The sequence below is a fragment of the Antechinus flavipes genome, chromosome 4 (genome assembly GCF_016432865.1).
Source record: "Antechinus flavipes isolate AdamAnt ecotype Samford, QLD, Australia chromosome 4, AdamAnt_v2, whole genome shotgun sequence".
NCBI lineage: Eukaryota > Metazoa > Chordata > Mammalia > Dasyuromorphia > Dasyuridae > Antechinus > Antechinus flavipes.
Window position 1 is genome coordinate 12,282,353 of NC_067401.1, and position 27,661 is coordinate 12,310,013.

Consider the following 27,661-nt stretch of genomic DNA (forward strand, 5'->3'; position numbering starts at 1 on the left):
TAGGACATTGCAGAGATTAATAATGGGTCCATCCGGCAAGAAACCCTGACTGGATGTAAACTTTGTGGCCAAGCTGATCTGTGTCTCTCCAAGCATGGATAATGATTCGCCACATGATTCCCTTAGAATTTGCTGGCAATTAAAATGGGTAGAAATTGAGCAATTCTTTTCATTTTAAGAACACAGAGCACTGATTGACATTAAAAATGTTTCTTCTCAAACTTAACACTTAATATTTTCCTTCAGTTAAATCTTACTCAAGTTCTCCCAAATTCAACCTCTAATTTTCCCAATGCCAAAAAACCTCCCTCCCTCCCCCCTGACAATTTCCTTTTCCCTACTAAGTGGGCTTGGGATCTTCCTCAGAAGAATTTAACTACCATACCAGTCAAAATGCACATCAGCCCAAAAGTAGATTTGAGGATAAGGGGACAAAATGTTTTCTCTGCCTAAGATAAGCAAATATTTGGTCTCCACTCTGCTTTGAACACTTCAATGATATGAAAGACAAGTTAGTGCGACAAGATGAGATAATCACTATTAAAAAAAAACTTGGAAATCCATTGAAGTTTTTAAAGGCTCCATGACACAATGCCAATTTGTCAGATTAGAAAGGATTCCTTATAAGAATGAACTGGGCATTCTTATAAGGACTCTTCTGTAATATTCTGACAAATTTGCACTGTCAATCTCATGCCCATCTATATTTTTTCCCCTAAGTACACTCAACTCCTTTTCTTGTAAACACCCCCCCAATCCAGGTCTGAGAACTTTAAAGGGGGAAAAAAAAAAAGATGGTATTGGGAGCTATCGTGTAACAGAAGATTGTTTCAATGAACGATGACCCCAAAATGACCAGATGTAAAAAATATGAGCAAACAAATGATGCTAGAATTCAATAAGCAAGCATTTCATTTCTTTGAATCAGTGATAGATGTAGTATTCTTTTAGGCAAACTGAAAGTGTCACCAACTTATCTTTTTAATTAACAGTTTATTTAAACACAGCTTTCAAAACAGTCGAGTGAATCAGGCCTCCTTTGGTAAGCAAAAGGATCTCAAAAGTTTTTGAAATTTAACAGGCAAAGTCTTCAGTTCACTCATCAAACTGCTGGCGTGTTCCTTTCTCCCATCTCTTATGAAGCACCCATTTTTATTTGTAATCGAAAGCCAGAAAATTAAGATTACATTTGTGGTGGAATGTCCTGTTACTCATCGACAGCCAAAAGCTCCACATCACTTCTAAAACAGCCTCGTGAGGAAGACAGGCCTTCTCAGAGGCCCCCATTAGCCCGTAACTATTGTCCTCACTTGCTATTTGCACAGATTACATAAAGGCTTGACAAACAACACTCAGACAAGCAATAAGCAATTGCTGGATAGAAATACCTTTAGTTCTAATACTAGTAATACAGAGTTACACAGTATTATAATCATAACACTCAGTTGTAGATATATTAAGTTCGGTGCTCTCTAAATGGCAAGGGTGAAAGGGCATCTGACTATTTTCCACAGACTAATTTGAAAATTCAGTTTTCCTAATAAGCATTGATGTGGTGAAAAGAAAAGTAGAAATCAAACTGTTTATTGTTGGTTTACCATTTGGAGGCATTTTACATAAATGTCAAATCTTCAGGTTACCCTGGATTCAGTAGAAAAACCTTTTAAATGAAGTTTTTGTACAATAGAAACTTCTCAGCAGTCAAAATTTAGACTGTAAAAAAATACATGCAAAACATACTTCTCTGAAAACACTTAACTTTGAACAAAGCACCAAACTACACAAATGCAGAATGAAAACAGCATTTCAACTCCACCAAAAGTAGTCTTCATAAAAGGTGTAAAAGTCACCTATTCACTAGGCACTGTTCACTTTTAAACAGGAGACAATAAAAAAATATTGTCCACAAAACAAAAATCCCATTTCAGAAATCCACCATCTTCATGCTTTAATAGCGACCTGCCCCAAACACACACACAAAGAGGAAGAGAGAGAAAAATATTAATAATGCTTTATCTTATTCAATAAAGCCAAATCTAGAACCCAGGCCCCTCTCCCGACAGTTCTGCCTGTTACCATATACCTAGGTAAATTAATTTGTCTCTCAAATTTCTGCCAAAATACACCAAATCTGAATGAAATATTAGCTTTCCAGAGTTGATCTAGGATTGGGAAGACATATGTCCTAGGCCTTTAACAGTCAACAGCTGTTATATTTTTAAGGCAAAAACTACAGGTAGTGTATACAACTCTGGTGCTGAGGAACACATACTAACCAATTACACCCTGAAGGTACAGGGAGGGTTTAGGTGTAAGTTTTTAAGTTAACTACTGGATAAATGGATAAATTTTAACTATGGATACTGAAATAAAGGACATAGTTGATAAAGAGCACTGAGACTTGTGTTGGTTTGAACTGGGAGATTGTAATACTACAACTGGCAAGTAACTAACTTTCTGATTTGGAAAAGGGGAACAACGCTAAGCTCAGACATCCCAAGACACCGAGGAGACCCACCAGCCTTTGTTACTCAAGAGCAACAAGAGCAAAGAACAAATTCAAACATTCTTTACTTACGAGGTGAATAAGATCGAGATCGAGACCGTGACCTGTAGCCCCCACGACTGTAATATGGAGAGGGTGATCGCCTCCTGTAAACAAAGAGTGATCAATCCTCAATATGAATAAACAATGTGACCTAAATTAGCCTTTGGGTGTACTTGGGAAACGAACTCTGAAGACAATCCAACTATGGAGTGCTTCCAGTAACCTGCACTAGCTAATCCTGAGGCTCAGTATAATCCAGAATGTTAAAACCCCCTCTCCCCCTTGGGGACAGACACTTCCCTACTTCAAAAACGTGATTTAAGACACTCACCAGAAGGGCTTGCTATTGATATTGGCTCTTGTCCAAAGCATGGTCCCAATTGTAGTGAAAAGTTTGATCTAGATCCCAAACAAGCCCCCTGCAAGCTGGATCCCGACAAGCAGCCAATTCTTCAAACCAAAGTAAGGACTGAGGGCCAGTATGGAGAGCTGCTATCTTTTAAGACTACTGCATCCCTTTCCCTCCTTTCCCAAAGCAAGCCTTTGACCTAAAAAGAGGTCTATATGTATGTGTAGGAGGTGGGGTACATAGGTATTTCATTTAAAATAAAGAAATCACACCCAGCTTGAATTTCAAAATGGTGTTTGCAGGTCTATGGGGACCCAGGTGCCAAAGCACACAGGGGTGTGGGGAGGGTGAATGCAGATCAAGGCTCTGAGTCACTAGGTTCTAAACAAAACAAACTAGCCAGACTTTTGAAAAGGTTAATTTTAAGTTGCTCTACAGTGCCACTTTTATCTGTCCAATTAGAACCTAGTGATCCACACTAAATTTAAAAATTAAAAACCCCTTTTCAATATCCAGTGAATTCCTTGGCATTGGCTGAAAATGTCCAATAACCCTAACATGGCACATCTTTTCATTCAGCCTTAATACATGTTCTAGCTTACAACTGGGTGAGATCAACAGTGCATGGAGAACCCCTTGGTGACCAAGTTTGGCGTGAGCCCTGCTGCAATCCGAGACCTTTCCCGACACCCAAGACCTTGCCTAGCATACCTGTAAATCTGATCCCTGTCTTGGGCAGCTCTCCAACCACCTCCTCCTCCACCGCCTCCTCTGTGAAGACACAAGCAAAATACTTTTTTTGCAGTTTGGTTTATGGAATTATAAAGTGTTTAGATGACATTAAACAACAAACACAAAAACACAGAATCACATCACTGGACCTCCGTGGCCATTTAGGTTCAACCAGGAGCAGAACAAACATCTCCTACCGCCACCAGCCATATCAGCCTGGGCTTGACCTCTGCAGCACCCCGCTTCCTCCACTTTGGGAGAGCCCTCATTGTTTGCAAGAGATTCCTCAATCAAGCCTCAATGGGCCAACAGGAAACATCAGGAAACATCTATTAACTTTCCCACATGCCAAGCCCTTTGCTAGTTATGGCAAAGTATAAGTGAATCCATCCTTTAAAACAAGTTACAAATGCTGGAAAGCAAAGAAGACTCCCTCATAGCTACAACGTGGCATAATCCCGTATACTTCAAAGGAAAACATATTACTCTAACAATGCTCCTCAGATATTCAACAATGCCTTATAAAATACAAATGAACTAACAATATAGCCCAGAACTCACCCTCCCAAACCAAGCTTAAGATTTGTAAATATTAACAAACACTTAGAGAATGGTAACATTCTCAAAACAAAACTTTGAGTATAAACTAGATGTCTTATGTGTACATACTCCCTCACTCCCACCATGCACAAATGCACCCACAACTACCTAACCTTGACTACTTGACAATAGGGGGTCTCCTGGACTCTTCAGGATTAAAGTCAGGACTGGTTCACTCCTGTCCCCCTTTTCGCTCCCCAACTCAATTCTTTTACCTCAATCTTTGCCTTGGAAGAATTCTTTTCATTTGAATTTTTTAAAGATCCTTATTTAAATTAAAAAAAAAAAAATGTCTCTTTCTCAAAGTAAATTTGAAGTTTGACTATTTACCCAGAGCTATTTTCTGTCAAGGGTTTTCTGAGGAATGATTTTCAGACATGCTCAACAAAGGCATAATGAAAAAGCCTTTTCCTGATTATTTGTACAAAACAGGATGGCTCTTCAAAAGATTTACTTCATAAAAGAGACACTAGAAAGAATTCTCAGAATGTGGTTTAATAGACTATTCTATGGCTCCTAACGACAAGCATTAAGACTCTACTTACTGAGTTTTGGCTTCCCTTTATCAACAAAATAAACAAGCATTCTTCTCTCTGGTCCTTGGGGACAGGGGAAGGAGATGCATGGAGATATACAAGAATGGGTCTGGCTAATATGTGGTTCATGATAAGTTTCAAGGGCTTCTGTCCTACTCTATTGGCTATTGCATCCCACAAACTCATTTCTATTCACTGGTTGAAAATATTATATCATTATCTCATGTTCCTTGGCAGAGTTCACCTCGTTTTTAAACAGATTAAAAGTGTGCCACAATATACCTACTTATGGGAGTACGCTGCACTTCTTTTATGTTGTTCAACAGATCATGTGAGAGGAACTCTGCATGTGCCAAGAAATTAATCAATAGATATACTGCCTTAGAATTTAGGTAAAATCTGGCTCTAAATTTCTTAAAAACAGAACAGCCATGCCCAATAAAGGCAACACAATTTAACTTGACTGAGTGCAAGAAAATTACAACACCACAAAGTTCTGAAAGTTCCTAGAAGGTGGGAAAAGTGCAGTTAAGATTTATCCTAAAGCTACTGACACCAAACTAATTTTGCAAGAATGATTTTAAAAGTAGATAAACCAAAGGTTGTGACCTCCCAGGACACTACAGAAATTTGGAAAAGTCCTTGAACTTCTTACCTGTAAGATCTGCTGTAATAATCACGATCATCATAGCCTCGATCGTAGCCTCGATCATAGTAATCACGACGGCGGGAACTGCCACTACACAGAATACAAAACAAGTTTTAGATGTTAAAAAGAAAAAAACCTCTGTACTTCATCCCTGGTTGAGTCCACACAGAGAGAAACATTTTAACAGAGCAAAACTTTATATACAATCTGTATCAAAGTAAGAGAAAATTTAAATTTCAGAGGGAAAGAAAAAAAAGGGCTCCTTTTAAACTGTGAATCCAATCACTTGTTCAGTTGTTTTAGTTGTTTTCAGTTGGTCCAACTCTTAGCAACTCCATTTGGTTTCTGAAGTGATTTGGCCATTTCTTTCTTTCTCAAGTTAAAGAGGGTTAAATGATTTGCCAAGCATTATATAACTAATAAGTTTCTGGGGACAGAATGAATTCAGATCTGGCATTCTAGCCACTGTACCTCCCAGCTGTCTCTAGTATAACATTTAATTCCTAGGAATACTTGAGAGCTATTAAAGAAAGGACAGCTAACTGTATACTTAGAAAAGGGAATGTTAATTACTTGATTGATCATAGCTTCATTTGACTTTGATTTTTTGACAGAGCAAGAAAATAGGTAACATCCTGCACTTCTGGAGGAGACAATAGTAAGAATGAGACTAGCTGCACAGTGATGCTTTGAGTGCAAACTACCCAAGTCACACTGAAGTATCAGCAAGTTAAGTGACCTGACAGCTGTCATTGCTGACATGTGTCAGTAACAGGACTTAAACTCCAAATTATCCCAAATCTATAAAGCCAGTCCTCATTCATTATGCTAGTCCATCTTGGGAAAATGAAACTGCTGTTCTCCCAACTTAAATTTCTCTACAACTACATTCCAAGTGATAGTATATTCATATATTGATTGTGCTTAAGTAGCTTTCACCTTGTTTTGAACATAGGCCATGAAAAGGGAGAAACAAAACAAAAACACCCCACCAAAATCTGTTTTGAATTCTACTTGAATATGGCTTATAATATAATATTGTATAGATGTTCAAAACTGTAACCTTGTAACCTAAACTATAATTTACAATAATTATTCTTCAACTTATAATAGATCAATTTTTTTGGCAGAGAAAATACATTACATTTGAGTGTTAACTTTACAATGGGTTACATGTGAGAGAACCTGACAAATGCTATTTCCCATGCAGCCCAGTCTTCTAGCACCTGGCCTTCCCTATTCTTTAATTGTCCTTTAAAAAGCACCAGAGGCATAGAGTCAGGCAGGCATGATTAACAGAAGATTCCTGTGGCTAAGTTGACTCATTTTTAATTGGACACAGAGATTGTTGTAAAAGATTTCATAAGAATTGAAAATGACAGCCACCAAGCCAGACAGCATTCATTACAAGGTCTACAAAGGGCTTGAAAGCCCAAGCAAGTCTTATTGCTTCTCACAAATGCCAATCTTCTGGAGGACATCCTTTAGCCACCTAAACACAGACCATCAAGGATGGCTTCCAGGGTCATCTCTAACTACACCTCAGTAATCAAAGTCAGAAGTGGGCATGCTGACAGTAGCAGGGATGCAGGGATCAGAAGATCTGCCAGCTCTGGGGAGTATGGGTAGCAGCTGCTCTGCTCATTTGGAACCCTAAGCTCAGCTTGCCATCTGGGAGCAAACCAGAATTTCTCTTTTTCCCAGTGCAAATTTCTGGACACCAAGAATCACTTACTAAGTAGGTCTTCCCATGTAGATTCCAGGGGTTGGGGTGTGGGGTCTTTTTGTTATAGAAAAGTCTACTCGGATCCTCCGGCCATCCAGTTCCATTCCATTGGCACGCTCTTTAGCCTTCAAAACAGAAACACAAGGGAAGTAACTTGTTCGAGAAGGGAGATCTGAATCCAAGTTCTTGCATGTACCAAACTGCATCCTGGCCCAAGTTCTAAAGATCATATGGGGCCATGGGTAGAGAATGGTTTTTAATGGCAAAGCACTTGTGAGGTATGTGACTACTTAGGATTATCATTCTTTGTTTTTGAACTGGATCTGTGATTTTATCACAAGGAGGGAATTCCCAGGGTGGAGAATTATTCCACAAATGTAGAGGTAACAGACAATTGCCTGCAAATGCCAAGGCAGCTTCATGTGGTTAAAAGGGTAGCACAAAATCAGGAAGACTGCGTTTCTGACACATTCTAATGAACTGGACTGTCACAGTAAATAAACACAAAAGTTCCTGATCACACATTACTTAACATGATATCTATCAAGTAAATAAGAAACAGATGAATTACAAGAATCTAGCAAGTAATGCATCAAAGTATGGGGATTAAGTGCTGTCCATTGCCTCGTACTCTGAATGAGAATGTATAGATACTGTTACATTTAGATAGAAAATGAGGACATATTGTAGACATATTGTAGAGGACATATTGTAGAGTCCTTCAGTCCTTCTCAGGGCAAAAGAGTCACGGAGGCTTCCTCCTACTGGTGTGTTAACAATGTTCCATAACAACTCAAAAGCCTTTGTGTACATACATAAAAGTGTACAGAGAGCAGAGGTAGGAAATCTATTTACCCATTTTAAAACATTCATCTCAAACTATGGACACAGAAGAATACTCTCCTTCCCATCTTCAAAATCTCATCTCTCTGAACTGTAAACAATAATCCTAATCTGCTCTCCAGGAATGGACATGAAAAGAATCTTCTGCCCTGAAAGCCTTCTCAGTCAAACCTCTGACAGACTTGGGAATGGAAGGAATTATTCCCACTGAATGAAAAATGAATTTGAGTCATTGTGAAGTCTTAAGTTGCATATAGAAAATGCCACAACTGATGGGTCAGATTTTCAGGCAGTCTTGTTTTTATAATACATATGCTCGAGAATTCCAACTATGCCATTAACTGGGACATATACTTTGGCACTCCCATTTCTAAAATTGTGGTGGTTTTCTTCTAAAAAGCTACCAACTATTCTTGATAGTTTTAATGGCTATCAAATGTTTGCTTTTCTTCTCATCCCCCTGATGAACTCTCGATCTTATTTTCGATACATTTTCATTTTTGAAAATTAATGCTGCCTTCAGCAATTCCCAAGTGTTGCCAACAATCGCAAACCAGATCTCCCCCAATTCTAGAAGTGTATATCCACTTACTTCCTTGGCATCATCCACATTCTCAAAGTAGACAAAGGCAAATCCTCGGGAGCGCCGAGACTGTTGGTCATACACAATGGAAACATCTGCAATTGGGCCATATTTGGAAAATACTTCTCTGAGATCCCTCTCAGTAGTATACAGACTCAATCCAAACACTCCGAGACAACAGTTGGGGTCAGGATTGGCCTGTAATTAAAAATAAGAGGACTTAAAAACAGCCTTGAAAAAAATTCAAGTTTTTTAAAGAAGAGCACAAATGAACAACACGAAGTTTCAGTTCTTCTAAGAGAGCCTTTAACAGGGAAGACTGGTGCTAAATCCCTTCCCCAGTTTCAGAATTTGGTCCCAAATATGCCAGTTTAAGGAGACAAAAAAAATAATTGCTATTACCATTAACATATTACATAATTACTAAATGATTAATCAGAATCATTACTAAAAAGATCAGGATAGGGTTTTTAAAATAAAAAAATACACTTGGATGGTTTAAGATTATGGAATGAAGATGAAGAATTATGTACACATGTGAAATGTCATGAGTTACTTGTTTTCTCAAAACAAAGAACACCAGCTTTGGGAGAATGTCTATTGTCAAGTGGCATTTTAATCTATTACATATACCAAACTAGCAGCACAAATGATGGATGTCAAAATTACAGACCTGAGCCTATCATTCTGTACAGCAATTATTAGCACGCACCAAGCCTTTACCAATGTGTACTGAAAAATAATCATTTCATGTTCTATTGCTCCATAGCTTTGTAGTCCTAGAAAATGTTCAATATTTGCCGAGTAGCCCAAAACACTGCTACCTGATCATATGCTACCTGATCATATCATAACCTAAAACAATCACTAGACTATACCAATGGCCATGAAGAAAGCAAAGACAAATTCATAATTCTCCAAACATGAAATGTTCCCTAGTTTTGCTGCCAATCCAATATTCTATGGACCAAGGTCAAATAACTGCTCATGAACACAAATTAGTGGACAAAAGAATCCAACACCAAGAAACCAAGAGCAGTTGCCAGATACAATTTCCGGCAACCTAAATCTGAACAATGAAACTGTTTTTCTTACTCGATTCCCAACGTGACGCCTACGGGTAGACATTGGAGAGTGACTGTGGCTATGTCGCCTTCGGTAATCTCGACTGTACGACCTGCTCCGGGATCGTCTGTGGGAGCGGGAGCGAGAACGTGATCTAGTATAATGCCTTCGAGAACTTCTTCTGGATCTCGATCTACAGGACAAAGTATCCATGGTCATGATCATTCGGACTGATGTCCATACCTGCCTTCCCCTTCCCCCACAAAGGAGGCAGAGTTGTCTTTGTGGAGTCAGTCTTGGAAGGGGCTAGAACAAAGCCAAATAGTTCACAATGGGAGAAATACAAAGTACCAAGTTAAGTACGAGAGAAACAATGTCTTAGTTAGACAGAAAAGTGAGGGAGTAGGAGACAATCAATGAGACAAATTTTTAGCAGGCAATAAGACAACTGAAGGGTTTGGGGGCAAGAGACTTGATGATAGCCATGCAAGGGGGATTCTCTAATAATGATGTCCAAGGACTGCAGAGAGCAGTGCTACCCTAGAAAGGAGAGTTGGAGGCAATTTGAACATCTTGTAGAGATGTCGCACTGAGGGTCTGCACTGGTGAAGTCCTAACAGGAATACTAAGGAGGGAGGTGCAGAGATAAGTCCAAAAAAGTAGGTAGAATTAGCAGTGTAGGGTCAGGGCATATTGAGAGACCTTAAGGGGTCACCAGGGTCAAATGCCAATGAGGGAAAGTTGGTCACTAATAGCCAATGAACAGTTAAGGGGAGAGTAGGAGGGTCAGAAGAACAGATTGCAAAGGGGGTGAGAAAAACACCTAAAGGATGCATGATATATATATATTACATATGTATAAACACATTTAATTTAAAGGTGAACAGGATGAGATGATACGGCTTATAAGGGTCAAATGCTTTTTAAAAATGCAGACAAAAGGAAGGGAAGCTTAGAGGCTACCGAGTCACAACCCCTGCATTTTAGGAAGAGGACTGAGGCTCGGGACCTGCCCAGGGACCAAGGCAGAACAAGGATTTGAAACAGAGGGCATTCGGATGCCCAGTCCCCATTGCACTACCTACTACGACACTGTCTCGAAAGGCAAAGACTAAATCTCAGAGATTGAAGATACAGGAGAGATGACTGATTAGCCTTGGTAAGGAACACAAAACGCCTGTCTGGAGGGAAGGAGCACAAACTGATACAGAAAAGCTTTGCCACCATTGATACAGAAGCTTAGGCAAAAATTTGGGGTGTGAGGAGCAAGGAACATGCTTGGAAGCCACTTTTGGATGAAACCAGCTTTCAGAAGGGCAGTTAGTACCCAATGAAGTTACAAAAGCACAAAATCATTTTCTTTCTCTACTGAGACTCAGCAGCCTCTGCCCCAGCTCCCAGCTTCCCTTCTAGAAACCCCTCCAAACTCAGGGCTCACTTACCGAGACTCAGACCTGGACCTCGACTTGGATCTGGAGCGCCGGGAATCTTCCTTGGAACGTGACCTTGCAGGGGTGTGCCTTGCGGATTTCCCAGATCCATGGGCACTCCCACTTCTGGAAGCGGAACGGGATTCCTAAGTGCAGATTTGTCAAGTTTAATTTGGGCCCTTTCTCGGCCATCACAATCTAAACAACCTGCAGTGAAACAGTGTGGCAGACTGACCCCCTTGCCCTTCCAAAGAGGTTACAGAAACACCTGTTCAGTGGATAACTAGAGGTTGTTTGGAAGTCATCTAGTTAACGTTAATGTTTTCCATCTAGGGGTGGAGTACATTATCCCATCAACCCCATTCTGTTTCACCTGGATGCAACTCTGACCAGAACTTATCTAAGCCTTCCATTGGAAGGGGCACTGAATGGGGGTGGAGGGAAGAGAATCAAAGCAAGAGAGTAATATGCAAAAACCAAAAGAATTTAAAAAAAAAAAAAAAAAGAAAAAGAATTTTGGAAAGAGTTCCCCAGATAAGGGCAGTCAAATCAAGGAAAAAGGAGGACTTGTTTGTCCCAAAACTTTCTAAGTCAAAACAATCTGTGGGTAGACTGGTTTGGGGCAGAAAAGCTGTGTAACTTTGGGTTTTTTGGCTCTTTTATTTCTCAGAGGAAACTGTTGACAAATTCTGTCCACATCTAAAAAACTAAAGGGGACAGTACAATCCCCTTCTACCTCACTGTCTGGCAGAAAGAAAGACTGGCACATCCTTCAGTGGCAGATTATAATGGCTCCCAAGAGAGAAGCCCACGCTAGTGGAGCTGATCAGGGTTGACTACAGCCCTGACACTACATATGGTGGCAATGTTAAGGATTCAAATGAATGAGTTAAACAGGCAAGCCTGTTACCAAAGGCAGCAGAGCAGACAACCCAAAGGAACTGGGGATGGAGTTTTACTTCGAGAGGAAATGATTAATAGCCTAAGGATCAACGAGCCCCTCTGCCATCATGGAGATGACCAAGGAAGAACTGAAACAGGAGTGAAGTCATGGCCAGATGAAGGTATGGTTGATGAACCGGAATAAGCCAGCCCATCCAATCAGAACCTGGAGTGGAGCAAAAAGACAAAGATGAGACGAGAGGGTTGACAGATTTGATTCCATAACCAGCCAGGAGCAGGATCCAATATAATGAACCGGAGTGTCAGAGAGCAAAGACTAAAGGCTCATTGAAGGATATCTACTTGCTGAGATACAAGCTCATGGGGGTAATTCCTAATAAGTGAGTTGAAGGACCAGAGGAAGATGAGCGGGGGGAAAAGCCTAGCCTACTAACATTCTCTATGATGGCAAGATAAGAGTTGGAAGGAATTTAGAAATCATCAGTACCTCACCATTGAAAAATCAAGAAAATCCAGCAATGAATCAAGATCATAAAAAGCAGGAAGTAAAATTCCCAATTCAGTTACTACTTTCAAAGAGGGAACAGTTATCATCGGAAAACTTGGCTGGCACTTTTGCATTAAAGAAATCTGATCCTCTTATTCTTAACTCAGGTAAGAGACGGAAGTCCTTAGATGGTAGAGGCACAAGAGAGTTGAACAGAACCATCCTCCCTAAAACTACTAGGAGAGGCACCCTAACTTAAAATAAACTAGAAGGCATGAGGACAATTCAAAAGAGTAAAAAGCGATTAAAAATTATGTTCCAGAATACTTTAGACTAAAATTCTAATCTATTGCCCACTTTAGGGGAGGCTGTATTTTAAAAGGTAGAGACTGAGAAATGCAAGATTTTTTCCCCCTTAAAGCAATATAGGCTTTCGTTTACGTTTTCAAACCGCTTACCTCACAATTATGAGGTGGCTCTAAGTAACATTAATTCCATTTTACAGATAAATGCTGTCATTTATGAATGACAGATGATGAATGTCAGAGCTTGAACCTGCATTTTCCACCATATGACAGAGTCTCTAAAAAGTCTTATTTGGAACAAGAAAAGCAAGAGAGAGAAGAAACACCACTTTGGAAAGACAGTATAATATCTTAATTACTCGAAAAATACAGAACTACTCCATTCCCATTTTACTTTCAAATTCTTCAAAGAAATTGATCTTCAAATCAGCAATGTTGACTGGAGGGGAAGTGTCAAAGTCCAAGATTTTACTTCAGACAAACACACAAACACTGAGAATGTGAAAAGTTCATCTAAAATGTGCCATGTCTGCCTAGGCTCCCATACAAAAGATAACTTCAGGGCTAGAACATCATCTGAATTCAGAACTTTATCTCGTTTTTGGTGAGCTGGACTCCTTTGGCAATCAGTCTGGTGAAGTCTAGGAATCCCTTTTCAAGAGTTTTCAGATTCATAAAATATATATGATTACAAAGGAAGTAAATGACAAGGCAATAGTTTTCTAAAAAATAACAAATTCACAGAACCTCTTGTTTCGTAAGGAAATCAAGGCCAAGAGAGATTAAGTGACTTTCATAGGATCCCACAGCTAGGCATGTAAATTAGCTCAGGTTATCTTTCTAGCAGATCCCACTGGCCATTTCCTATGATAAGTGGGGAAAGAAAAGAAAACCAAAGGATTTCCAAAAATGATTATGATCATGTAAGCATTCTCAGATGAACATCCATTCTGATTTTGCTTTTAGTGGGAGAAACAGTAGTTTCTTAAAACAGATCAGTAAACTTAATGCTGATTCTTATTAAGATACTAAAATGGAATTAGCACTCTTATGAGATTTGGATGTAAGTCCCAGTTGAACTATGCCCAAGTCATCAGTCTTACCCCCTTTCCCTCCCCTCATTTCAGTTCATTTGAAAAATAAGGAGACACTAAAGGTTCCTTTCTAAATAGCATTCAGTGGTTGATGAAGCAACCTTATTTTCCCTTTTGGTTAGATATTGCTACAGAGTATTTTTTGATTATACCAAAGTTTTTGAAAATCTCAATTATTCTGGTGTACTACAACAAATGTAGGCAGATAGGTGATATGTAGCTGAACTTACACCAAAAAAATAACAACAGCAAGGTACTCAGATCCTCAAGGTGTCTGCGGACTTGGGGGGTTAGGGGAAGGAAGGGGAAAGAAAAGAGGAGAAAGGAATTTACACATTTATTTTCACTAGCCCCAACTTAATTTCCTTAAATTATTTAAAAATATAATTCTCAGAAGGGGTTAGTAGGCTTCACCAGACTGCCAAAATTGAGAAACTCTCGTCCTGTAGAGCTGACACCTCAAAGTTAGCTTACTGACCTCAATTTTTGGCCCTGTTAAACATTTCTATCAATACCTTGGAATAGACATAGAAAGCAAATACGATAAATGGAAATGTTTAGAATTATATGGTAGGAAAAAATGAAATTGAATAGGGGATAAACGAAGAATCCCACACATTGCCAAATGCCTTTGCTAGCAATTCAGGTTAAAGACCAAGAGTTTTGAAAGACCAAAAGCTCAAGAGCAGAACAGACACTTGATTGTTCCATATGAAAACAAAAACAAAACCCCAGGACATTTAGAAACATACAGTCAAGCTCAAAGAAAGCATAGAAATCCCACTGTAAGCTATGCATTTGATTGACGTACCACAGTGCAGTGGGGTCCAGAAACCTTTCCACGGGCAATGGCCGAGCATGCCTTTTGCATAATTAGGAGGAAGCATTTGCCAATTATTGAATGACCTAGAATATATAATCTGGAAAAAGAGGACCTAGGAGACCTTTTATAGTAGCTCCGGAAGTCCTAACTTGAACTAATGGAAGATGAAGCATCCAAAAAAAAGGGCAAGAGGATGAAAGAGGGTAAATTTCCTATCCCTAGGTATAGAGATAACTAAGCTTTCTTATTGGGTGGGAAGATGAATCCACCTGTCTCATTGTTAAAAATGATTGATGTTCTACCTAGAACCATTTTTGAAAAGACAGAAGCTTCATGAGAACCAAATGTCCTGCTAGACCAATTCAACTTCCAAAGGAGCTAAAATTTTTAAGGGAGACCTGGTATGAGAAGCAAGAGAGTTTCAGATGCTACTGCAAAGATGTCTCAGCCAGAGAATGTCCAGGTGAAATTTCCCATCATGACAACTGCTCCCTTCCTGCTAAGAAAGTTAGGAATAATAGCAAGGACCTACTTATCAGATCAAAATTACCTATAGCCACTGCAGCTTTAAAGACTTGGATTTAAACAGGTTTGTGAAATGCAAAGTTTAGACTATCTGAAGGAAAGATTGACATTTAGAGAATCAATTATTCGAAGGAAATTTATTGTGCTAGAGGAAGTCATTAGAAAGCAAAGCTGAATGATGGGCCTGCTAAGTTCTTGTTTGGTGTCTATCTGACACTGAATGAAGAAGATATAGAAACCTGGATATTGGAATAAATTAACTTGAGAAAATTGCCAGTGTATCTCCCTTAAGGATGTAAGCTTTGGGAGAGAAGAGAGGTAACTACCAGGGGCCAAAAAGTCTAAATCACTGGCTGTGTAACAACAAATATAAACACTAGAAAACAAAGGAACTTTTCAGGATGATGTAAATACCTCTCCACTAACATTTCAGAAATAAAAATTCAACAGAGGAGATATAAGAGGGGGAAAAGTTTTTCCAATATAGACAGAATGAGATCAGTTATCTCAACAAATGAAACTGAAGAACTAAAATGATGATAAATTACTTTGGCATTTTCAGATATGCCAATATGAATGATTTATCTGACAAAAGTTAGTGAGAATAGATTAAATATTGGATGAGTTGAGGATAGGAAATTTAATGAAGTCATGTATTTCCTTCAGCCTCGATACTAGAAAAACACCCTAATTAGTTGAGTAGGGAAGATAAAAGATTTTGACCAAAGTCATTAGACTACCAGAGATAATACTGTTCAACTCTACCAGCAACCAAAACAATTGTAGAGATCATTATGAAGCTTCTTAAACTTGGTGTTTCCTCATGATAATGAGCCTAATTTTGTATGGATAAAAGGTTTTTTCTCATAAGGGAGTAATACCAAGGGCATCCTCAAAATCAAAGGGGAACAGATGTCCAAGAAAATGCCTTTCCTCAAAAGAAACAAAGGCATGATATGATAACGTGATTCACTGATACCAAGAAGGTACAATTTTGTATCTCCCTCTAAGTGCAAAAGTTCTTGGAATGGTTCCTAATTAATGGAAAAATGAGAACCAAGACATGTAATTATATTCTAGCTAAGGTCACATAGAAGTGTCCTGGGAAAAGTTGCACATGTTGCCATTTTAAAATCCTAAAGGGAAAAATATTAGTACCATTTCATCCCCAAGGAAGGGGTAAAGTACAAGGAATCTGCAAATGATAAAAGATTTAAATTCTAAGTCTAGCAAGCTTGGTGAGAGAATCTGACCCCAACACTTAAAAGACAGGAATATACTTTTATTAATACAATTTGAAATAGCTTTTCTGGGGAAACTCTGGCCAAGTTCACAATAAAGATGCCAGGTACCACACTGTCTCCCCTCCCCTCCCACAATCCATGTAACTCCATTCTAAATAATTGGCAAAATTCAGAAACAAAACTAATCCCCAAAACAAGAGATGCTGTTTGGGATAACTATTCCCGGCTTCCAGCAACCCCTGGACTTTTTATCATTAGTTCCATCGATGATTAGATTGTATGGATTGTTGATTCATTCCCATTAATAAATAAGAAATATAGCTAATGACCTAACAGAATGGATCTGCTCAAGTTGTTGCAAAGTCACATAATGGGGACCAGCATGGACTAAGTCCCTGTGGTCAGCACCCTAAAATTTTCATTGCCCACACAGGGGCCTGTACAAACACTATTCTCCAACCTCTTTTAAGCACTAAGTAAATTTGCTGAATGGAATGAGAGGATTGGTGATGATGCATATGGGTAACAGTTATTTTTAAAGTAGATATAGACATTTTGGGGACATGCTAATATAAAATCTAGCCTAAAAGGTACAGACCAGAGTAAGCTAAGGTCTTACAGCAAAGAAAATAGGACCAATCCAGGAGATAGGCCATACACAGATAAGTCCCCTAAAGAGAAAATGTGTGTTCTTGGGACCAGCATTGTACCACTCTACATTTATACTCCTTGTCTCACTTTAAAAAGATCTAAAAAATAAACCAGTTAAGATAGCCAAGGACTCCCAAATGCAAATTGTTGAACAACTGAAATCCAATCTTTCATGAAGTAGCCTTAATGGTCCCAGATTATGAGGCCTTATATAGCCACAGCCAATCATGAAATAGGTATTGGGGCATATATATAGGGAGAAAGATACCCTATGCTTTCCTGCTCAGGATTTGTATGTAAGTCCTAAGAAGAAAATATCCTCCAAAAATGATCTATGGCAACAGGCCATAGAGAATGCTTGGGGACAAGTACCTAATGGGTTCTATTGTCCAGAGACATTTTTTTTAAAAAACTTTTGCAGAGATGCATTGACAGAAATGGCTCAACACTATTAAAAACCCCAAACCCCTAGGCATGAGCCATGAATTTTTAAAAGAAATTGCCATGCAATGAAGTGTATGTCCCTGGAAACATAATAGTTTTAGATCGTGTCTTATCTCATTTATTTTTAGGGGGATTGCTAAGGGCTGATACAGATCTTTTTTTTTTGGGAAAGTGGGGGACAAGGGAAGGGAAAGGCAGAGAAAGAAAAGTTAAAATGGAAAGCTACCTGAAATTTTCTTAGTGAAAATTATCCCTTTGCTCTTCCCAAAAGGGTAGGAAAACATCTGTTGGGCAGGCACATCCTGATAATGGATATGGTGGCTGCAATCTCTAATGAAGGAGTAACAATTGTTATTTATTCCATCTAACTGAACTTTTAATCTTTTCACTGCTGCAACCCACATCTGAAAATGAAAAATAGGATTTAAAGCAAATTTCCCCAGATGGGTGGGGCAAAGTAGGGGAGGACAAGGAAGAGCTGGGGAAACCCTTAACTTGCACAAGCCAACCCAATCTGTGGCTGGATACTAGATCAGATCAGACATCTATATTCTATAAAAATTTATCATTTAAGTGATGGTGGGATGACTAAGATCATAGCAAAATGAATTTGGAACTGAGCAGACATTAATGCCCCAGAACTAAGTTCCTGTCTATTTGTGTATTTCCTAGCCCCTTCCTCACTAAGGGTGGAGGATGACAGTGAGGATGAGGAATTTTCAAGGAGTTTGGTACTTTGTGGCTCAGGTGTAGTGACTATATACAGGAGAGAAATTTAAGAAATTTCAAAGAGAACTGTGCATGATATTCAGAAATCAGGTCTGTAAAGGGTGATGCTAATATTGTTTAGTCGATAAGATAAAAGTAATTTGGAAAGATAAGAAAGTAATGAGACCACCAAAATACTGATGCAAAGAAATACAACAGATCATAAGGAGCAAAAGGGTACTTATAGTCATAGTTTATGAAAATTTTGGTGGTTTTCCTACAACTCAACTTTGGCAAAAACTATAAAGAAAAATAATCTTTACATATAGTTTTGGCTTTAAAAAGTGCCCAAGTGTGGTGGTAGCAGCAATTACCTTCCCCACTCCTGAAGTCCCAGAGCCCGGGTCCTCATGGGTCTGGGGGAGGGGAAAGTGTGGGATCAATGGCAGGAGGGGGAGGAAAACAAAGCCCCTTCCTGGCCTGGGTATTCCACTAACAGTAGTGCCAGAACTTACACCTCCATCATTAGTCAGGGCAGTTGGCACTAAAGCTGCCCAATCAAAAATGCTCCCCCTGATGGAGGCAGGCTAGGCCCTGCTCGGCCTCTCCCTGGGCCGCAGACCACGCATGCACGCTTAGCAAAATATACACAGGGACACAGAAACAGACTAGTGAGTACTTAGCGTAGTGCTTTCTCATTCCAGATTACTTCTTAGCTTAACTTCACTTTTATTTCTTTTCTTCATTCTTCCGTTTCAAATTCTGACTTCTTTCATCTTCCCCACTTCACACAAACTGCTCAATATTCTATAAGTGGGACTTCTGGTCTGATAATTAGCATGCATTCTTTTTTTTTCAAATTTCAGCTTCACTTATTCCTGAGCTTCAAATAATTCTCATTTATAAAACTTGTCAAATGACGACTTCCGCATTTTCCTTCTTCAACATTAACCTTAATAGAAAAAGAACAGGATGAAGAATATTTTAAAACTCCAGGATAAAATCTAGTGCCAAAACTGAAACTAGAAAAAAAAGCCTTGTTTTTTGGTTTGGACTTTTAAGAACTAGAATATGCAGTTCAAAAAACTGACACATCAGGTTTTCAGCTGGTTCTATTATTGTCAACTTTCAGTCTGTACTGCTAATAGTTACTTATCCCTGTATTGAACATGAAGTACACAACTGAACACTTGCTGTTCATTAACATTTAAAGGTCTATTAAGTTGACCAAGTGTGAAATTATTTAGATGAATAAAGAAAATGCTTAGATGTCAAAAGACCATATTAAGCATAGTCTCTAGTCAAAGTGATATTTTGAATTTTAAAAATGCAGGAACAAAAAGTCTAATTCATTTATACATCTGATGATAACCATTCAGGGCTTAAGTAATTCACATTTATTGTAATCTGAACTATTTAATACTCATTTAAATTCATAACATTTTTGCACTGCATATTTAAGGAATGAGTTAAGAGGAATCAAACTGTATCATTGAGTTTGAAAAATTGGGATACTGCTGTTTAACCCACCCCTGAAAAGTTCTAATTTTATCTAACTTCATCATTAAAAATAAAAATCTTTCCCCAAAACAAAAACATTAGTCTAATCAATTACAATGCATGTTCTGTTAGAATTGATAAGAGATTACAGAACTAAAAATAGCCAAAGGGAGTAGGGGGAATCTAAAGACTGTTTTATATTAACCATCTATGTGAACAGTCATAAAGAGCAAACCTGAATCCAACAGTAGTTATATCAAAAAAATTATTTTAAATATTAAAACAACAAAAAAACCCCCAACAAACGAAGTTTCAAAGAAACCTAAATGGACATTTCCTCATAAGCATCTATTATTAAGATATTTTTTTAAAGGCACTGAATATACAAAAGTGGAAAATTACTCAAATTGGCAACCATGAGGGGATGAGGGAAATGTTATTTCTCAAATTTAGGTGAATCAACTATGACTTAAAAATATTATTAATGCTCTCTGGAGCACTGAACTATAATTTAGATAGCATCACAAAAACAGTGCAACCTTAGTATTAGCTGAGTTAAAAGACAAATAAGCTAAAAACTATTAATGTGCCATGTCATCTAAGTTTATCTGAAAAACATTACCTACACTATTTTCAGAAAAACCTGTTGTTTATTTTTGTACCAAGGCAATGAAATAATGCCATCACAGTCATGTTTCATGCATTAGACATGCATGTTTCAAAATTTTCTCAACTCAGTTTACAGCATTTTAATTTTAGTCTAGGATAACTTTAAATGGGTTTTATTTATGGGATACTCTCACCTTTTACAAAAACTTGATTTACAAATGGTTATTTTAGAAGAGCTGATGGAAAAATGGGGAAGGTGGCTCATTTGCAGAATCCCAACCGTAATCATGGAATCAGAAGGCCCAAGCGCGTTTCCTCTTTGGCGCCTGACTGATGGAGTGGGCAGTGGTGGATAAAGGATCGGGAATGCAATCTCCTGGATGACACTACACTGTCAATAACTATAGTACTGATACCCGTTCAACTTATAACACCTCAAAACCTTAGTATTTGTGGTCTAAACCCACTGTTTATACCAACTCCATACAACCAACTGTAGCAATTTATGCCAAGTTGATTGTAGGCTCATCATCTATCCTGCTTGCTGTTCATTTGCTTAATGGCTACAAGAAACAAACCCTAGCAGGATCAATAGGGATGTCTATGCCACTAATATATTTTTAAAAGGAAAAATTTATTGCCAGAGATGGCTTTTTTCAATCCACTGGCATGCTCAAGTGCATAAAGCTAAATGTTCATAAAGCAATTTGAAAACTGATTTTCACACGGTTAAAGAAGGAAAAAAAAATGAATGGTTATAGTAATATTTTGGTTTCCTAAAACTGAAATCTTAAAACAATTGGTTTCTCCGTCAACAACACCAATATTCTCTTGGAGGCTCCCACAAATAAAGATAAAAAGCTAAGCTCTCTCTTACACTCAAGTCGTTCTGATGTCCTATTGTGGTATGGCAGCTCCAATGGCTACGCTAGAAAAGTAATAGTTCTGAAAAGGTCCTAACACCAAGCTGGAATGGATTCTGATGAAGGGGAAAGAGGCTAACTAGACTGACCGTGATTTGATCAATTGTTGAGACATAGCAATTCTTTGAAGAGCATCTGCTCAGTAGTTGAATGGTTTCAGTCAGTTGAGGGAGCACCCACCCACTCTAATTAAAGTCCCAGATCCTTGGAAATATGTAAGTAAATAAATACTGAGCCAAAGTAACCCAATGGTCACAAGCAGAAATGCTTTTTGTGACCCTGCTTGCCCAAAACAAAACACAAAAAACTCCCCAAACCCACCCTGCAAACTGGCACAGTATCACAAATTTTAAATTTATATTCTTAATGCATTCAACATTTCCCAAAATAGCAACCACTCCTTACATAAACCTTCTACAGAAGAACCACATTTTGATGTAACAGCCCAAATTAAGGTAGAAGTTACTGTAACCTTATACTACAAATACACTGAAGCTAAAATGCTAAAGCTGCAATAAACAGAAAATGATACTCCACATATATACAAACTTTAAAGCAACATATTTTGAGGAACCAAATTTGACACAGTAAAAAGAGAAAGTTAATTACCAAGAACTTTAAATTTGAAAACTGCAGACACCAATCTATGACAAAGTGAATAAATGCCAAACCCACATCAAGATGATGTATAAAGAGAGCAGATAAAAAGATTTATACCAAATTTCCTAAATACCACAGTTCTGTCACCAAAACTTAAAAGGGTGACAAAATTATGTTCTGCTTCTTTCATTAAAAAAATAAGAATCAAGTTTTCATGGAAAATCTTTGCAACTGTACTTCTGTTGTCTTTATTCAGCACTAAGGAACACCTGTCTCCCTCTCTGTTCAAATGGGCGAGATATTTGGAGGGTAGGCACCAAGGTCTACGCCATGAAACAAACTCTTAAGGCATTCCCTTCCATCTTTGACAAAGACAGCAGGTAGTTACTTACCTTGCCATTTGTCACTTTCACTTATCTCAAGTTAAAACTACCAGACTTCATTTCCAGATTTGAGCGATTAAAAGAATTATCACTGGTTGTCCAAGTTCTTTTTGGATGGTTTGTCTTTTTAAATTTTCATTTCTTTTTCTTTTGCTGAGCCAACTGGGGTTAAGTGACTTGCTCAAGGCCACACAGATAGGAAATATTAGGTGTCTGAGGCCAGATCTAAATTCAGGTCCTCCTGACTTCAGGGCTGGTATTTTACTGCACCATCTATCTACTACACTACTATCTAGCTGCTCCGGGTGGAGTTTTTTTCTTTCTTTTAAAACAAACTTATTCCAACAAGGAAATTTCAGCACTATATTCATTGTAATTATTTAATAATATCCTGAATTATGGCTTTAAGCACCAGAAAAAAAAGATTACAATACCATATTCTATTGGGCTTATGGTTTTTGAGGCTTTGGACAACATTCTTAAAAGTAGGGGTAAAGTGCTATGCTTTGAGAATAGAAACTGCTAGAACTAGACAATTGTTAGTGTTGGAAAAGATACAAGGGAAAAAGTTTAATATTATTAAGTCTGGAGAGAAGAGAGTAGTAAAATTTATCTGAAGGGTTATTACAATAAGAAAACATCTCTAAAGGGAATAAAGCAAGAAAACTGAGCTTTCAATCTTCTACATTTGATTCATTATAAGCAAGAATTATAAGGCTAGAAATCCCATTAGTTTGTGCAGGATCAATTTCCTTTGCACTACATGTTCAGCTTGTGGCAATTAGAAACAAAGAACCAGAGCAGCTATGGGCTTAGATAGCTGCCTACCACCATTGGTGGCTTCATCCACACTGACCCTCTGCTGCCAAGTTTTCTTGGGTAAAACATTTCCTGTAGTTTCTGGATACTTTAGGTTTAGTATCCCCTGAAGCTGGCCTACAAGTACAAAACTCAAGTAAAGTAGTATAAAGTAGTAATCAACCAACCATTCAGTGGTAAGAAGGGTAGACAATGATCATATCACTACTGTAGCCATTTTATTGTTCCTCTTCCCTCAAATTCACTGCTGAATCAAGTCTGCCCAACTGTTTTGTCCCTGCCAATCCTTTCAACTTTCTAAAAGTTAACATAGGTTAACTACATGTTACCACAGGCACTCATTTTTAAAGAAACCTTGCTAAACTTTTCAGTAAAAGTGCCAAACTCCAGTTTGACTGGCTAAACACCTTTAAAGAAATGAATCAAAATTTACTTGTCAAGTTCAAGAAGAAAATAAAAGCAACACAAATATTGAGAATAATAGTGGGTCAATAATATGGGTTATTAAAAAAGGAGGAGAAAACTTTTGGAAAATATCGATAAGCAAACCATTTAAAACCACAAACCATTCAATTAACATCACCTAAAAAAAATAAAACACAACAATAAGCCCTCCCCCACAACTGACCAATTTGACTCATCAAAGAAAATTCAGAAAGGATTAAAAGAAAAAGTATTTAGTGAAGAAATAATTTCTGTGAGGAATGAAATTTTCCTCCCACCCATCCAAGGGAGAGACATTTTCAAGTACAGTCCATTGTTGTTAGCTGGTTCTGTGAAGATTTAAAAGGCAGAAAGATCCATCCATGATAGCTGACATTACACTGACGGAGACAGGGCTTTAACATAGGAGTGTCCTCCAAACCAGGATTTGAAAATACTGCCTTGAAAGGTTCCACTGGGGTGAGGCTAGACACTGCAGGCCCTTCTCTTCCCTTGGGGTAGTAACTTCAGAAGCCTGTTTTTAACTTTCAAGAGAAGTTTTGTGTAGTTTCTCAAGCTTTTGAGAAGATGCTAAATGAAATAACTTTTAGACTTGGAAGAAAGCTTTTTGTAGCTGAATAGCTTCCTATCTTAAGCTTTTTTTGCATGTAACATCACATTCAATCAACTTTTTTTGCTACCTGCATTAAGAGCTCGTATTTCATGAGAACTCAATAGTAGTCTTTAAATTCAGATGTGAAGTTCCCTAGGAACTTAAAGATTTACTAAGCTTCCTCTGGGAATCCAATGCCCTAGACAATCTATTTGTGTTTAATACCATCCACCTATTTCAGAGCTTGTCAAATTCCTCTGAGAAGACTAAATGAAGGGAATAAGGTAGAGCTAAAACCTCATTTATCTAGAGGGAAAAGAAAATGTTCACAATATCTTTACAGGTCCTGGCTCTGATCATAGGCTCTTCAGATTAGAGCTACAAGGGATAGACCTTCCTTTGGGTGTCTTCTATTCTGAATCTCACATTTTACAGTTAAAAAGATTCAGAGGCCCAAATAGAGAGGCAAATGACCTGCAGCTCTCCAGATACAGTACTTTTCCCAGTGTCTCAAAATGACTTCTGAAAAAGGAGCCTACAATTCTATTTGACTCCAGTTTTGAATAAAGAACTTACTTTTGGTATCAAAATCACAATAAAATGCAATGCATCGATTTACAAGTCTAGTCTTCATAGTGTAAACATACACTACATTCTATTAGGCCACTATAGCAAGATTTGTATTTTCTACCCAGACATTTGCAAATTTTATGTGTGGGATGGCAACTTCACAAAAATTATAAAGGAATCAGAACTTTGCTCTGTTCTCTTCCTGAGTAAATTTTCTCCCAGTAGAATTTCAATTTAAAGGTCAGTGGGCAAGTTTATACAACCCCTAATCTTTTTTTTTTGTTATCGTTTGAGTGCCGAGGCAATTGAGGTTAAGTGACTTGCCCAGGGTCATAGGAAGTGTTAAGTGTCTGAGGCCAGATCTGAACTCGGGTCCTCCTGACTTCAGGGCTGGTGCTCAATCCAGCCACCTAGCTGCCCTACAACCCCTAATAAGGGAACAGTGGAGCAAAGACGAAGTTGACATCCCTTTGAATAAACTACATCTACATTGTAAATAGATATGTCAACCTGAGATAAACTGGACGGGTTAGTAAGTCATTTACTTTCTATATTCAATAGTGACCTGTCTGTTTTACAGTAGCAGCTAGTTACTGGCAGCCAACTAGAAGCTAATCATAGATATTCAAGAGTTCACAATCTTATTTAACAATAACAATTTGGTACAAAATCCCACTTTCCTATGGCAAAAATTTCCAGTTTAAAAAAAAATCAGTTCTATGGATAAACTTGGTTCATATCAGACTGATTCAATTTTGCCACGTTTCTTAATATGCTCAAAGTAGTCTGTGATATAGTTGGGGACCCTCCCCCCAAAAGATATTAAGTTTGGAGCTAGAAAGCATGGAATCAAGTTCCAAGCCAATGATCCTCATTGTCTCAGTTTCCTTTATTTTATTTTGTTTTCTCAGCATCTAGCACAGTGCTTGGCACATATTAAATAAATGTTGATTGAAATTAAGGTCCTAGGATTTACAATCAGCCTACAACACCTGTTCTTTGAATGGGCTATCCATCAGTTTAACTAAACTTACCATTTATTATTATATTGCCAATTAGTGGATTTTACTTACAGCAAGCTATCCCTCAAAGTAGAAAATCAATAAAAATTTTTGCTTTTGAAAAGGACCTCTTTCAAACCTATTATTTGAAGAATAACTCCTAAGCCTATTAGTTTAGCTAAAAATCTTAAATCATCAAAGTTTACTTTTTTCTTGGATTAGGTCCAGGTTATTGTCCAATGTCTAAATTTGATGATCTCTACTTAAGTAAACACAATGCTTACCTCCTCCACTCCATGGAGGTGAGCTTTAGATTAAAGCTCATTTCCAAAACATGGAATAGTTTGTCATCTCATGATCTGATCTTAAAGACCAATTCTGAAGATAACTACACAGTGAAATCTTGGGCCTCAGAAGGTCTACTTCAAGGAGGCAGTTTCTTTCTGATTATCTTATACAGTCATGTTCCTTGCACTTACTGGACAAGGGACTGAAAGCTTGATGTAAAAAAAAAGCCCCTTGTAACCTTCTAAGGTAGATAAAATTATTCCGTTTAAAGACGAGGTTACTAAGTAAGGTTCAAAGTAAATGTCTTGATGATCATCACATAACTACTACCAACAACTCACACTTCCACCTAAAATTTAGTGCAGGATCATTGGTCATGGCAGGACCCTCTACATAACCCTCAATTACAAATAGACAGATGGGGTCATAGTTAAGATGTCAGAGTCCAAACCCACACGAGTTATTTGTCGAGGTCCTAAAGATGTAAGGTCCTCATAAGAAAAATTTTTACTATTTGCCTTTAAGGTGTTTCTTCTATGAAACAAGTGGAAAATCAACAGGAAAAATGCTTTCCCAGAGTTAGCCTCCGAGCACCCAAGCTCAGGTAAGGAGGAAAGGAGGCTAAGGAGGGCTTGTCCTCAGACAGCCCTGGAGTAATGACCATAGCAGTCACCTTATCCTTCCACCCCCGAAAGGCGGGGGGGGGGGGGGGGGGAGGTTTCCTGGCGGTTCAAGACCCGCACAGGACATGATTCTTGAATCGGGGTCCTCCACGTGCTTGGGGGATTGAATTTGGAATCGGGTACAGACTAGATGCAAGCAGGGCCGGTGACCAAGCAGTCCAGGTGCCTCGTGGCACATAAACTGGGTCATAGGAATTGCCCTTCCCGGTCCCCCTACAGTCAGTTTGGGACCGTTTTCACTGGGCTCAGAATCTAAGGCCAGACTCGAACCCACCCTCCCCCCCACTCCAAATCCAGCACTAACTCCCCTCAGTGCCATCCCAGCCAGAATTGCGTTCAAACTCCTTCTTCCCCCCAGGGGAAGTCACTTGTTTGATTTCGCTTCCTCCACAGCCAAGCATTTATTCAACTCCTACAGTGTGACCAACGCTGGGGGCAGAAAGCCAGGCAAACGTCTCCACGAGGCCCTGCCCTCGAAGGGCTCACAATCTAGAGGGACCCAGTCCGCGGCCGCCCGCGGCCTTCACATCCGGGGCCTCGCGAGGCCCCTCTTCCGGTATCAGTATCTTCCCCCCGCCCCCAACCCGACCGCCATTTTGTGCCCTTGGCGGCGGCGGCGACGGCGGCGGCGCGGGGCCCAAGATGGCTGCGGGGAGAAACCAGACACCCCCTACCGGGCTGCCCCTCCCCCTCCCCCTCTCCCCGATCCGGTCCGGCTCCCGGCCCCGGCTCGCGCCCGCCGCCATCTTTAACGGCCTTTCCCAACGGCTGCGGCCCGCCCGCCCTCCCGCCCCGCAGCCTTCACGTACCCGCTCGCCGTAGTTCTGCTCGCCGCTGTCGCTCATGGTGCCGCTGGGCTGCCTCGCTGCCCTGTCTTGCCGTCGAATCCGCTTCTGTTGCTGCTGTCGCTGCCTCAGCTGCTCGCTGCTGCTACTGCCGTCTCCTCTGCCGAAGACTGACCTCCCGCCACTGCCTCTGTGTCCCGCTCTGCCCGCGCCGGAAGT

General features: G+C 39.1%; 1 protein-coding gene across 2 annotated transcripts; it reads right to left on the reverse strand.

Annotated features, from left to right (window-relative positions):
• Positions 1-973: 973 nt before the first annotated feature.
• Positions 974-27,661, reverse strand: TRA2B (transformer 2 beta homolog). Of its 2 annotated transcripts, XM_052000057.1 has the most exons (9): positions 27,467-27,659; positions 11,074-11,207; positions 9,662-9,824; positions 8,576-8,764; positions 7,150-7,265; positions 5,421-5,504; positions 3,609-3,668; positions 2,579-2,652; positions 974-1,959 (listed from the first exon to the last, which is right to left on the reverse strand). In XM_052000057.1, exons 1-9 carry the CDS (start codon positions 27,500-27,502, stop codon positions 1,949-1,951), a joined length of 867 nt encoding a protein of 288 aa, XP_051856017.1. In that variant the 5' UTR covers positions 27,503-27,659; the 3' UTR covers positions 974-1,948. The 2 variants fall into 2 exon arrangements, with proteins under 2 accessions (XP_051856017.1, XP_051856018.1); XM_052000058.1 differs by lacking the exon at positions 974-1,959 and having other exon boundaries at positions 2,571-2,652; positions 27,467-27,661.

Coding starts and splice junctions, on each gene's coding strand:
- TRA2B (XM_052000057.1), bottom strand. CDS start 27,502: ATGAGCGACAGCGGCGAGCAGAACTACGGCGAGCGG. Junction 8,765..9,661: donor GGCGTCACGTTGGGAATCGA/GTAAGAAAAACA, acceptor TTTTAATTACAG/GCCAATCCTGACCCCAACTG. Junction 2,653..3,608: donor GACAGGGATCAGATTTACAG/GTATGCTAGGCA, acceptor CTTTGTTTACAG/GAGGCGATCACCCTCTCCAT.